Source organism: Desmodus rotundus, chromosome 5, assembly GCF_022682495.2.
Source record: "Desmodus rotundus isolate HL8 chromosome 5, HLdesRot8A.1, whole genome shotgun sequence".
Taxonomy (NCBI): domain Eukaryota; kingdom Metazoa; phylum Chordata; class Mammalia; order Chiroptera; family Phyllostomidae; genus Desmodus; species Desmodus rotundus.
In genome coordinates this window covers 42,945,440-42,959,570 of record NC_071391.1, presented here as the reverse complement: position 1 = coordinate 42,959,570, position 14,131 = coordinate 42,945,440, and the positions used below count along the sequence as shown (strand labels likewise).

The window sequence follows — 14,131 nt, the reverse complement described above, 5'->3', positions numbered from 1 at the left end:
TCGACCTAATAAATGAATTTGGCAAAACAGCTGGATACAGAGTCAATACCCAGAAATCAAAGGCATTCCTGTACACCAACAACGAATTTGCAGAAACAGAAATCAGGAAAAAAATCCCATTTGATATAGCAACAAGAAAAATAAAGTACCTAGGAATAAACCTAACCAAGGAGGTAAAAGACCTGTACTCAGAAAACTACACAACACTGAAGAAAGAAATTAAGGAAGATACAAACAAATGGAAGCATGTACCATGTTCATGGATTGGAAGAATTAACATCATCAAAATGGCCATACTACCCAAAGCAATTTATAGATTCAATGCAATCCCTATTAGAGTACCCATGACATATTTCACAGATATAGAACAAACATTGCCGAAATTCATATGGAACCATAAACGACCTCGAATAGCAGCAGCAATTTTGAGAAAGAAGAACAAAGCAGGAGGGATCACAATACCTGATATTAAACTGTATTACAAGGCCACTGTAATCAAAACAGCCTGGTACTGGCATAAAAACAGGCACATAGACCAATGGAACAGAATAGAAAGCCCAGAAATAAACTCAAATCTATACGATCAATTAATATTCGACAAAGGAGGCAGGAGCATAAAATGGAGCAAAAACAGTCTCTTCAACAGATGGTGTTGGGAGATCTGGACAGCTACGTGCAAAAAAATGAAACTCGATCACCAACTTACACCATACACGAAAATAAACTCAAGATGGATAAAAGACTTAAATATAAGTCGTAACACCATAAAAGTCCTTGAGGAAAACATTGGCAGGAAAATCTCAGACATTCCACGCAGCAACATCCTCACAGACACATCCCCTAAAGCAAGGGACATAAAGGAAAGAATAAACAAATGGGACCTCATCAAAATAAAAAGCTTCTGCAGGGCTAAAGAAAACAGCACCAAATTACAAAGAGAACCAACAGTATGGGAAAACATATTTGCCAATGATACCTCAGACAAGGGCCTGATCTCCAAAATATATAAAGAACTCACACGACTCCACTCCAGGAAGACAAACAACCCAATTAAAAAATGGGCAAAGGACTTGAACAGACACTTCTCCAAGGAAGACATACAGAGGGCCCAGAGACATATGAAAAGATGCTCAGCATCACTAGCCATCAGAGAGATGCAAATTAAAACCACAATGAGGTACCATCTCACACCGGTCAGAATGGCCAACATAAACAAATCCACAAACAAATGTTGGAGAGGATGCGGAGAAAAGGGAACCCTCGTGCACTGTTGGTGGGAATGCAGACTGGTGAGGCCACTGTGGAAAACAGTATGGAATTTCCTCAGAAAACTAAAAATGGAACTGCCCTTTGACCCAGTAATTCCGCTGCTGGGATTATACCCTAAGAACACTGAAACACCAATCCAAAAGAAGCTGTGCACCCCAATGTTCATAGCAGCACAATTTACAATAGCCAAGTACTGGAAGCAACCGAAGTGCCCATCAGCAAACGAGTGGATCCAAAAACTATGGTATATTTACACAATGGAATTCTACGCAGCAGAGAGAAAGAAGGAGCTTATACCCTTTGCAACAGCATGGATGAAACTGGAGAGCATTATGCTAAGTGAAATAAGCCAGGAAGTGAGGGACAAATACCATATGATCTCACCTTTAACTGGAACATAAGGAATAGAAGGAAAAAGCAAACAAATTATAACCAGAGTCATTGAAGTTAAGAACTATCTAACAATAGCCAGGGCGGGGGTGGGGGGTGGGGGCGGGGATAGTGGGTAGAGGGGATTATAGGAACTACTATAAAGGACACATGGACAAAACCAAGGGGGAGGGTGGAGAGGGGGGAGGGAGGTGGGTTCAGCTGGGGTGGGGTGGAGGGATGGGGAGAAAAGGCACACAACTGTAATTGAATAACAATAAAAAAAAAAAAAAAGAATTTAACTGAAATCACTTACACTTTTTTTTTTGCTCTCAATATTTTTCATTGTATTTTTTTCCATTACCATTTAGCCCCCTTATATCTTCCTCCCTGCAATCACCACACTGTCATCCATGTCCATGAGTCATTTTCCTTTTAACTCAATCCCTCCACCCCCTGACCTCCCCACTCCAGCTGTCATCCTACTCTCTGTGAGTCTGTCTCTATTTTGCTTATTAGTTCAGTTTGTTCATTAGATTCCACATATGAGTGAAATTATATGGTATTTGTCTTTCTCTGACTGGCTTATTTCACTTAGCATAATGTTCTCCAGGTCCATCCATACAGTCACAAAGGGTAAAACTTTCTTCTTTTTTACAGCCAAGTAGTATTCCATTGTGTAAATGTCCCATAGTTGTTTTATCCACTCATCTACTGATGGACACTTGGGCTGCTTCCATATCTTGGTGATTGTAAATAATGCTGCAATGAACATAAAGGGGCTTATGTTCTTTCGAATTAGTGTTTTGCATTTCCTTCAGATATATTCCCAAAAGTGGGATCACTGGGTCAAAAGGCAGATCTGTTTTTAGTGTTTTGAGTTATCTCCATACTGCTTTCCACAGTAGCCCCATCAATCTGCATTCCCTCTAACAGTGCAAAAGGATTCCCCTTTCTCCATCCACTTCCTCACAAGCACTTGTTTGTTGAGTTATTGAGGACAGCCATTCTGACAGGTGTGAGATGGTATCTCATTGTGGTTTTCATTTGCATTTCTCTGATGATCACAGCACATAATCTTAACTATCCTGTTATCCAATCCCCACTTTGCTTCCTCCCACCTTCTGTAATCTTCCCTATCTCTTTCTTTCCTTGACAGAAGTACACTAGTTTCAACCTCAGAGGAAGCTATATCCCTTTTCTTGCCCCAGTCTAACACTTACATTTGTGCTCCATCTGCGTATCTCCTAAACCAGAAACCCTGCTTGGTGTCTTTAATTCAAGTATTCACTTTTTTCACTTGTTTACTTATGGACCTGAGGTGGCTACTTGAGAGGCATCAAGAGCATTCTTCCCATAGTGTTGACGTAAAAACCTTCAAACCTGTAGAGAATTTTCATGAGTTTATTTGAGCCAAACTGAGGACATATGTCGGGAAGCAAGATCTCCAATACTCTGGAGGATAACAGTTTGGTAACCTCTTTTACACATTTGAAATTAAGGAAGATTACAGGAGACGGTAGAAAAGCAAAGTGGAGATTGAATTACAGGATAGTTAAGATTATGGCCTCTCTTTAGAATGGTTATGGTTTTTTTCAAAGGAATATTAAGATAGATGCATAGAAACAGAAAATAAGGCTTAATTAAGGCAAAGATAAATCTTTTACTTAAAAAGTTAAATGCCTGGTCCGTGACTACCCACCATGACCTGCCCAGTTAGGAATTTATGATCAGATCACCCTGTGAAGTTACTTTCCATAGGACCCTTTTTTTTTTTAGAATCCTTTTTTTCATCCACAATAGCATGTAGTTGGTGGTGTTGAGGCTGCTTTCCTAATATTTCTTTCATCTATCCTCCCTGCTGAATGACCTCTCTTAAATCCCACTTTCCATAATTCACCATCTCTAACTTCACTTATTACAGTTTCCACCACCTGATCTCCCTGGCCAGCCCTCACCAAAGTGCCATAGCTTAGCAAGACTAACTCCAAAAAATTTGTCGATGACTCTGTTGTCCAGAGTATAACTAAACTCCTCAAGATCTGGTCCCTGCCTACCCACCTCCCCTGCATCTCCTCTCAAAACCACCCTTCATCTAAACTTTTTAATATTTCCCCTTGTTGCATAGTGTTTTCTGCCATTGGTCCTTCGCTTGTGTCTTACTTCTAATTTATTCAACCATTCTTACTGAGACACTTTGGTGAATACTGGGAATATTTGGGGGAGCAAAGCCAGACATTGTCCCTGTCCTCATAAAGCTTAAACTCTACTGGAGGAGAAAGTATGAATCAAATATGTAAATTTACATTTACAAATAAATGTAAAATTATAACTGGAAATAGAAATATGATGAAGGAAAAAGGAGGAGAAAGAGGAGGGAAGGAGAGAGACAGAGAAAAGAACAGAAGAAAGAGATCAAGGAAAGTGTCCCCAAGGAAAAAAAAATTGAGTTGAAGAATGAGTAGAAGTTAATGAAGTGAAAAGAGAGGGAAGATCTGTTTAGGCAGGAGAAATAGCATGTGCAAGCATATGCAAAGTCCCTGAGAAAGCTGGAAGTATGTTGTGTAAGTTCGGAAAGAAGGCTCATGCATCACAAGCATTAAGACATAATGGGAAACCTCTTCCTAATCTTGCTCTCCAAGCAAATACTAACTTACTTTTTAAGACTGGAGAACTATTCTCATCCCCTCCAACTCATCCCTAATCAGCAGGAATCAACCACTTCTTCTTTTGATCCCTACAGTAGCAGGTAAGCATGTCATCAAAAGCCCTTTATGGTAGGTCTGTGTTTTCTTGTCTGTTTCTTTCCACAGGTCCCTGAGGGCAGGTCTGAGGGAGGTGCTGGTGTCTTGGCGGGGCTCTGTGGTTTGTGGTCCCTAGTACAACACTTGGTTCAGAGTAGACTTCTCAAAGTGTTGGTCAGGGGAATGGTTGGCTGGTTGGATGGCAGGATGGATGAATGAATTAACTTAATAATAAATGCATCCATTCCTTTGAAGATTAAGACTAAACTCTTTAATGTAATCCTCTTAATGTGGCCGCCCTACCAATCTCGCCAGCCTTAGTCCTCAGCACTAGTCAACTCCCGACTCCCCTCAGGCCTCCAATCTTACTGTCTTCTCTCTCAGTTGCAGTACCTGCCCAGCCCTTCTTGCCAGAGGACCGTGCAAGCAGTTCGCTCTGCCAGGGGCATTGGTCTTCCTGCATCCAAGCACTCCTCTGGCCTCAGTGTAGACGTAAATCACTTCCTGGGCACCTGCACTAAGGCCTTCAGTTCCAGGTGACAAACCTCTCTGCTCCCACAACTCCCCACACTTCAGCCTGGAAGTTCTTATCAGAGTGTTCAGAATTGCTCAGTTACTAGTATAACAATATAGAGATATTTTTTTAAGACTTTACTTATTTATTTTTAGAGAGGAGGAAGGGAGGGAGAAAGAGAGGGAGAGAAACATCAATGTGTGGTTGCCTCTCGGTACCCCCACACACCGGGAACCTGGTCCACAACCCAGGCATGTGCCCTTGGTTCGCAGGCCGGTGCTCAATCCACTGAGCCACACCAGCCATGGCAATATAGAGAAATTTTTTAATTATACTTTTTCTTAGATGCAGAATTTCTCCCTCTTCCTTCAGAAGAGAATGGGGTTTGTTGAATGAATCCTGTGATGAGAAGTTTAGGTGGGGAGAGTGAGGTCCTCCAAAGGCTGCCTGAGTAACAACAACCGACTACAGGGCTTTTCCAGGGAGGCGGAATCCCGTGAGCAGTGCTTGTGTGTGTGAACTGAGTGAATGTACGATTGCCTGGCAATATATTTAGATACTGTGGTTTTTGTATTACAAAGGAATTTTAGCATTTATTTTTGAAAATATTATAGTACAAGAAATTGTATGTAACAAATAATTACAAAACACAAGAACAAATATAAGGTATTTCAGGTACTATCTATGCATAATGTGCAGCCTTATTTTTCCCTCAAAAATTTGGGCAAAAAAGTGCACACTATACACCGCAAAATATGGTCAGTGTCTGTTAAATAAATGTCCCCTACATGTTCCACTGAGGGAGAAAGATAGGATTTTTCAAAGTTACCCACATCTTTCCTTTGTCCTCCACCTCACTGCAGCCAGAGTCCCTCTTCCCTGACAACTGATAAGGTGAATGGGCGCCTGGGAAGCCAGTAAGATATGGAGCTGGACCTCATTAAATTAAGGATAATCAATACAGCTTGAAGATGCAACTTAAAGATGGAGCATCAGATACTAAGATTTTTTCTGTACTATACATTACTCTAAGTACTCTTTTTCTCATTGACTCCCACAATGTGTTCTATTATTATCTCCAAGTGACACCGGAAGAAAATGACTTTTGGAAAGTGACATGCTTTTTTCCAGGGTCACACAACTTGTAAGCGGCAGAGCCAGGATTCTAACCCAGGATCCTGAATCTAAAACCCACCTCCTCAGCCTCTGCTCCTGCCATTCAGGGTTCATTATACACTGTGTTAGAAATGACTGTCAGAAAATACTATTTCTTCAGGGCCTGTGCCCTTAAATTCTCAAGATTCCTCTAGTACTGTCTTAAAAATCCACAAGAGGGAGACCTTTCCCCACCAGTTCTCAGGGGCTGACTAGCATTACGGATTTAATTTGCAGTTTCATAGGGAGTTATAGGTGACTGTTGCTTAATTTTGCAGCAGTAAATTTATGTGGGGGGACCATGACTAAAGAGGTACCCATGTAAAAGGGGTCCAGTTGAACCATAGCATTTACCATGACCTGGGTAATGGGCATAGTCAGCAGGTGAAGATGAGTCATCTTTAAGTCAGTCACACTTGGCTTCCAGACAAAACAGATCAGCTGCTTCATCTGAGGTGTTCTACTTGACATTTAGAGGGGTTGATATAGAGTCCAGAGTAAACAAAGCTGACAGTGTGATTGTTCCACAGTGAGCTGTGGGTCCTGTATCAACCCCCGCATGCTCTTCCATTCTGCAGCATTTAAAAGCAAAGATATTGCCCCTAAATTACTCACCCCCACAACCCATTTTAGTAAAGTTCTTCAGGAATGTGATGAGATGATGCTAATCTTCAAAATAAAACAGCTCCTTCTTATTATACTCTCTGGTTTTGGTAGTTTCTTGGTTTTGTCCTCTCCCTTCATGGACTACCTCTTGGTTTCTAGAGTCTTACAGGTATTCTTTGTTGTCACCACATAGTTTTTCTCTTTGGAGTAGATTCTGAGACTAAAGCTCAGACCAACCAAAATCAGCACTTGATCCAGCATCAAAGTCCAACCCAGATCTCTCTCTTACCTTCATGTTAGCTGTTACAGATAGCAATGATGAAGAGATTACATATTTTGCTCTTTTCTAATTAGTTTTCATTTCTTTAAGCATTTGGAAGCACAATTAAGCTATACCCAGACTGTTCTGAAAGAGGGAAAAAAAAAAGCTGAGAGTTCTTATAGTAAAACGTACATTCTTGAGAACAATTAGTCCTGCATTCTTAGCCTCTGGATTGGTCCAGAGATGGTAATCCTCTAGTCGACCAGTGGTCTGGATAATGGATGTGTTGTAAAAAATGCCCAAACATGTAGAGAATTTTTATGTTTATTTGAGCCAAATGAATGACATATGCCAGGGAGCAAGATCTCAAATGCTCCAGGAAATAACAAATTTGCAGCTGCTTTTATGGATTTAAAATTAAGTAGAGAAAGTAAGGAAGATTTCCTGGAGGTGAAGGAAAGCAAAGCAGGGACTGAATTACAGGATGGTTAACAAGATTATGTAATCTCTTGAAGGTGGTTGTCGTTTAATTCAAAGGTGTGTTAACCTAGATGCTTAGAAGCAAAAGACAGAACTTGCCTAAAGCAAAGATAAACTTTTTACTAAAAAGTTATGTGCCTGGGGTGTAACTACCCACCCAGACTTGCTCAGTGAGGAATTTTATAATCAGATCACCTTGTAGGGTTACTTTCCCTGGAATCATTTTGTTGTCGTTGTTGTTGTTGTTTTGTTTTTTTGTCCACAGAGGTCAGGTGGTCTGGATATATAAACACTCTTTCCTTAGTCCTTCGGGGGGTAACCAGAAGTTATGGGGAAGTTTGATGTATATCCAGGCATTGACACAGGACTAGAAAGTTCAATTTTTTTAGGTCCCAGGCTAGATAGAACAGGAATAGGATCATTTCCTCATGCCTCAACCTACTTGATTTTAGTAATTTAGCAGGTTGGCTATGACTCCATTTTATTTCTTTTCTCCATTCCTCAACCTTTAGTAATTGCAACACAGCTGCTGTGCCATACTGCAAGTGACCGTGTCACCCCCAGGAATCAAAGGCTCCTCCTCCTCTACCCGTTCGTCTTTTTATTCCCAAACCACACGCTTCCGTGAGCCAGGGCCAGTCTGGCAAATCCTACTTTTGATGCCAGTTCTGGGGTGCTTTCTCTGACACCAACCAACTTTCCAATTTTGTAAAACCAACTGGTTGTAGACAATTTGATTAAATTCAGACTGTTATACCTGGAGGCAGTGTGAGACCCCACACATTAAAGGGCTGACTCCTCTTGCCAAAGCCAGTCTCAAGTCTCAGGTCACCACCTGTCCTTCTGACTAACCAGCTATAAATTCTGGTTTCATAATGTGTTGGAGCAGAACTCAGAAAACACCATACTTACATTTACTAGTATGTAAAGGGTACAACACAAGAATAAACGAATGAATTGGGGCAAGATACAGAAGGGGGCACGTCATGGAACTTCCATGCCCTCTCCAGTGTACCATCCTCCCAGCACCCTGTTCACCAATCAGAAGCTCTCAAAGAGTTTTTAGTGAGCTCAGTTTCCAGCCTTACTCCCTCCCACGGAGGTTGGGGGATGGCACTGAAATTTCTCACCCCCTAATTACTTTTTCTTCTTAGTAACCAGCCCCATTTTCTATTGAGGGACCCCACCCTAAGTCACCTAATTAGCATAAGTTCAGATGTGATTTTTAAGAGGCTTGCATAAGTAACAGAAGACAGTCCTACAGCTCAGGAAATTCAAAGTGTTTGGGGACCTCTGTGCCAGGAACTGGAGAAAAAGACCAACTATGTTTCTTATTATACCACAATTACTCTGAGGCAATGCCCGCAGAAATGAGAAATAGAGTCACTTGGAAGAAATTCTCAAAGGAAAGAATTTACAGGACTCAGTGGGTCTTGGAGAAGCACTCCAGGAGTTAAACAGCTTAGATTTTCACTTCTGCCACTTCCCCAAGCTTCAGTGTCCCCTCTGTAAAATGTAGAAAACAATAGTATTATACTTGCTTCTTCGGGTTGGTAGAATTGAAGATTCGTAATGATAAACAATCTGGATCGGTGTGGGGAAACATACACAGAGCTCAGTAAATGATAGCTTTTATCATTATGGATACAGGGGGTGGGAGACTCACGTTCTAGTCCATGTTCCTGGCCCTCCTGACTTTACCCCTTCTTAGTTCACCATCTCTGGGCGTCGATTTCCTCATCCATAAAATTAAAATATGGGTTTCCCCATCTGAGCCCAGGGTCCCTTCCCTTAGAAGTCTGAATCAAATGTGACTCAAAGATTCTCAGTCCAGGTGACGCGGTGCTTGTACCAGTGGCAGAACTGGGAAATCAAGGGGAGGCGCTCTCTCGGCAGGGGCAACACACTGCGTGTGAGAATCCCTGCCCAGCCCCACTCCCCCCAGCTTCCCTTCCCGAGTTAAATGCCGGGTGGGCCTGGTAGGTAGCTATTGCAGGAGTATGAGCGCAAGTTTGGAGAGAGGTGGCACCTAGGAGCCTCGGATGGGCCTTCCGTCTAGGACGGGGCGGGATCCAGAACAGAATGAGAGGCGGGTCCAGGACCAGCGGAGCCCGCTCCGCCTCCGCGGCGTTGTCAAGGTTCCCCGCCTCCGCCGCGAACAGCTGCAGGGTACGTAGGAAGAGGAAGGGGTGGAGCTACCTTGAGGCTGGTGGCGGAGCTGTCTGCCGACTTCAGCCGGACTAATCGGCTGACCCCAGCGCTGTCCCAAGGGCTTTGAGGCCAGCCAGGGCCTAGACTGGCAGGGCCGGGTCAGGAGACCAGACCGGTCTAAGAAGCCAGGCAATGCCGAGCCACGGAGTAAATCCCGGCAGGAGCCACCCCAGGTCCTCCAGGGACCACCGATGGGACAGATCCTTCGGAGCCTCCAGCCTGGGGCTCCTGTGGATGGCGCTGGCGTTGGCCCTGCTCGATTCCCTCGTCCTCTGGACTCCTGCGGGGGCTCACCCGCTTCCCACACAAGGCCTTTTCTCCACTTTCGGTCACGTAGTGCCCCAGCTCCAGAAAACCTTTGGGTGGTGGAACCTCACCTGCCCAGTTTGCAAAGGCCTGTTCACTGCCATCGACTTTGGACTGCAGGTGAGTGCTGAAGGGTCTGTGGTGAAGCAGGCCAAAGGAGAGCGACAGGGCCTGGGGTCCCAAAGAGCATCCCTCATGGGGAGAGTCTGGCATCCACAAGCCATTAATGAATTTGCTCTCCTTTGGGGACACCCGTGGCTGTTTGCCACCACTACCTCCATTGTGACCTTGTAAAGTAAGGAAAGACTGCAAATTATATGCTGAGCACTGTGCTAGCCATTTTATACAGTTTAAATCAATCCTGCGAGCTTGTTTCATTATAGCTGTTATCTCCATTTTACAAATGAATAGAGTCCCAGAGGGGTGAAGTCACTTGTCCAAGGCCAAACACCTGGCCAGGGGAGAGACGGGGACTCCCACCCTGGTGTGCCTTTGCCTCGCACTTGGCTTCTCCAGCCCTGAGCACCATGCCTGATACTATCCACTGAAAAGGAGCTTGAAGTAAGACATATCCGGGGGCGTGGGACTAGATGGGGCTGCCTTAATCCTTGATAGTGTTATGATGAGCACTGGTTGTTAGGTGAGGCTCCCCAGGTGGACAGGGCCCTGCCCCTGTGTGTGTCCCCAAACCCTGGAGAGTTTGTCATTGTGCCCAGCCCGAATTTCAGGGCATGCTGCAGACTGTGCCTGAGGAAGCCAGCTAGGCAAGCAAAGGCCTGAACTGCCACTGGCCACGGAACTGAAGAGGAAGTTCTGGCCTGGTGCTGCCTGAGTCTCAAGGCAATCGCTGTCGGGGGTAGGGGCTGGGGGGCTCTGAGTCCAGCCCAGCCCCAGTTGGGATATGAAGGCCCAAAAGGTGGTAGCCAGGGGTTGGCATAGCCTCTGTGCTCTGCCTCTGACCTCTCACCACTGGGCTTTCCCACCACAGAATGAGGTCAATGTGGCCCGGGTGGGTTCCCTGGCCATCAAGCTGTGCAAGCTGCTGAAGATAGCACCACCCACTGTGTGCGAGTCAGCTGTCCACCTCTTTGAAGATGACATGGTGGAGGTGTGGAGACGCTCAGTACTGAGCCCATCTGAGGCCTGTGGCCTGCTCCTGGGCTCCACCTGTGGGAATTGGGACATTTTCTCATCTTGGAACATCTCCTTGCCAGCTGTGCCGAAGCCATCCCCCAAGCCACCCAATCCCCCAGCCCCAGGTGCCCCTGTCAGCCGGGTCCTCTTCCTCACTGACCTGCACTGGGATCAGGACTACCTGGAGGGCACAGACCCTGACTGTGAGGACCCGCTTTGTTGCCGCCGGGGTTCTGGCCTGCCACCCTCCTCCCGCCCAGGTGCTGGATACTGGGGCGAGTACAGCAAGTGTGACCTGCCCCTGCGGACTCTGGAGAGCCTGTTGAGCAGTCTGGGCCCCGCCGGCCCTTTTGATATGGTCTACTGGACAGGAGATATCCCTGCGCATAACGTCTGGCACCAGTCTCGTCAGGACCAGCTGCAGGCCCTGACCACTGTGACAGCCCTCGTGAAGAAGTACTTGGGGCCGGTGCCTGTGTATCCTGCTGTAGGCAACCACGAAAGCACTCCTGTCAACAGCTTCCCTCCCCCCTTCGTAGAGGGCAACCACTCTTCCCGCTGGCTCTATGAGGCAATGACCAAGGCATGGGAGCCCTGGCTGCCTGCTGAAGCCCTTCACACCCTCAGGTACTTGAGGCCCTTGGGAAAACAGGGACGAAAAGAAAAGTGGATGAAAGTGAAGGGAGCAGGGAACCTGGGCGTTATCTCTGACTGCTCTAGCAGGAGTCCTCCCCTCTCCTCCCTGGCCTTCCCTAATCTGACTCCACCTTCCATTTCTGCCCTTATCTCCAACCATCCTCCTTCCCAGGGCTGGCAGCATACCCTCTCTATGCTAGTCTCGGCTGTGCTCATGCTGGCCCTGTGTAGAACGCCTTCCCTTCCTATTCAACATCCCACCTTTGCCCAACCTAGCCAAGCCCATGTCATCTTTCCTGAGTGACCTTTGCTTCCCAGTCTAGCTCATTTTTCTCTCTACCCTGAACTGCTAGAGCCCTTAGCCCTCTGAACCACTCCTCAGCCACTTGGGCCCTATCATCATGCTGTTTGGTCTTGAGCTAGAATGTGAGCTCCTTGAGAGTAGAGATGATGTTCTGTATCTGCCCTCCATCCAGATGTCTAGCACAGGACTGGGCAAGTAGGACCAGGATTATGAATGAGTGTTGACCCCTCGTGTTCACTTTGTTTCAGAATTGGGGGGTTCTATGCCCTTTCCCCATACCCCGGCCTCCGCCTCATCTCTCTCAATATGAATTTTTGTTCCCGTGAGAACTTCTGGCTCTTGATCAACTCCACAGATCCCGCTGGACAGCTCCAGTGGCTGGTGGGGGAGCTTCAGGCTGCTGAGGATCGAGGAGACAAGGTGAGGGAGAGTGGGGAGCATGGTGGTGTAGGTGGCCTGGCTCTTGCCAGCAGACTCCTGTCTGGAGCTGGAGCACCTGTGAGCAGAGGAGCTTCCAACAATGGTCTTCTCTGGGGGTTCAGCCCAAGGTCCCCCTTAGAAGTCATTTTTGTTCACTCCCCCTCTCTCTGGCCAGGAGACCAGCCAGTATAGAAGAGATGAGTACCAAATATGTTGGCCAAGACTGTCTGAACACCTCCTTGTCCTGATAACTGTCCTTATCTCTCCCCAAAGGTGCACATAATTGGCCACATTCCCCCAGGGCACTGCCTGAAGAGCTGGAGCTGGAATTATTACCGAATTGTAGCCAGGTAGGAGGGAGGTGGGGATAAGGGGGTGAAGAGTCTGATGATTGAAATTCCCTTGAGCCTGTCAACATCCCTGCTGCCCATCTGGGTGAGGAGGCTACTTATTTGAATGGGATGAAAAAAAAGGCATCCCATCCTCCTCCCTAAAACCTTCTGAATACGATTCCTGTCTTCTGGCTAGGTACGAGAACATCTTGGCTGGTCAATTCTTTGGCCACACCCACGTGGATGAATTTGAAGTCTTCTATGACGAGGAAACCCTGAGCCGGCCGCTATCTGTAGCCTTCCTGGCACCCAGTGCCACCACTTACATCAGTCTTAATCCTGGTGAGTGACGCGGCGGGCAGTTGCTGAAACAGGGGAAATTGGTGAGTTAAAGGGGCAGGGTTGGAGCCTAGGCCAGCAAGGGGCTGGACGCGAGGCCCCTCCCTTCTGTTGCTCCTTCTATCTTCAGCCAGCCCTTCCCTCCTTGCAGGTTACCGGGTCTACCAAATAGATGGCAACTACCCAGAGAGCTCTCACGTGGTCCTAGATCACGAGACCTACATTCTGAACCTGACGCAGGCTAATCAGCCCAGAGCCACTCCACACTGGCATCTCCTGTACAAGGCTCGAGAAACGTACGGGCTGCCCAATGCACTGCCTGGAGCCTGGCACGACTTGGTATACCGCATGCGAGGAGACACGCAGCTATTCCAGACCTTCTGGTTCCTCTACCATAAGGGCCACCCGCCCTCTGAGCCCTGCGGCACACCCTGCCGCCTCGCTACTCTGTGTGCCCAGCTCTCCGCCCGCTCCGACAGCCCTGCTCTGTGTCGCCACCTGTTGTCAAATGCGGATGTCTCTGAGGTCCAGAGCCTGCGGCCACGCCCACCACTCTGCTAGCACCCGAAGTTGGGAGAGTGTGTGTCTTAGGAAGGGAGCAAAAATCCCAGAGGGCCGCTGTGGGAAGGACATCAACGGTGAAGAGTCTATCCTGGGCCTCAAGTACATGGGGGAGACAGCACCTTTCCTAGAGCTGGGTTGGCAAGACATGAAGGAGAGCTGGTGGCTCTGCCTGTTTGCAGTATCTAGGCTGTCCTGGGGCTGCTGTCCTTTCCCTGACGTGGAGCAGAGGTCTCCGTTGGCACTTCCCCAGGCGGAGCGGAGGGAGCTGCCGCCCCAGGCCTGTGCTGGCCAGCCAGGAACATTATTATACTGCTGCTGCTGCCTGCCTGGCTGCCAGGCTGTTAAAATAAAGATAAGAGACTTGGACTCCAGATCCTCTCCCTCTGTGACTGTCCCAATTTCTTCTCTCAAGGCAGGCAGGGCAAGGGCACCTGGGGAACACGATCCTAACTGAGGGATCAGGGTGATGGGGGTGATGGTGTGGTG

The 14,131-nt window shown here is 46.8% G+C and overlaps 1 protein-coding gene across 1 annotated transcript; it reads left to right on the top strand.

The window, feature by feature from the left end:
• The first annotated feature begins 9,575 nt into the window (after positions 1 to 9,575).
• Positions 9,576 to 14,016, top strand: SMPD1 (sphingomyelin phosphodiesterase 1). The gene is made up of 6 exons (XM_024569361.3): positions 9,576 to 10,036; positions 10,905 to 11,677; positions 12,239 to 12,410; positions 12,684 to 12,760; positions 12,939 to 13,084; positions 13,233 to 14,016. Exons 1-6 carry the CDS (start codon positions 9,743 to 9,745, stop codon positions 13,640 to 13,642), a joined length of 1,872 nt encoding a protein of 623 aa, XP_024425129.2. The 5' UTR covers positions 9,576 to 9,742; the 3' UTR covers positions 13,643 to 14,016.
• Positions 14,017 to 14,131: the final 115 nt, after the last annotated feature.

Bases quoted from the DNA above. Each gene is read 5' to 3' on its own strand.
- SMPD1 (XM_024569361.3), top strand. From the start codon at position 9,743: ATGCCGAGCCACGGAGTAAATCCCGGCAGGAGCCACCCCAGGTCCTCC. The intron at 12,761-12,938 runs GTAGGAGGGAGG...TCTTCTGGCTAG, and splicing joins TATTACCGAATTGTAGCCAG to GTACGAGAACATCTTGGCTG. The intron at 13,085-13,232 runs GTGAGTGACGCG...CCCTCCTTGCAG, and splicing joins TTACATCAGTCTTAATCCTG to GTTACCGGGTCTACCAAATA.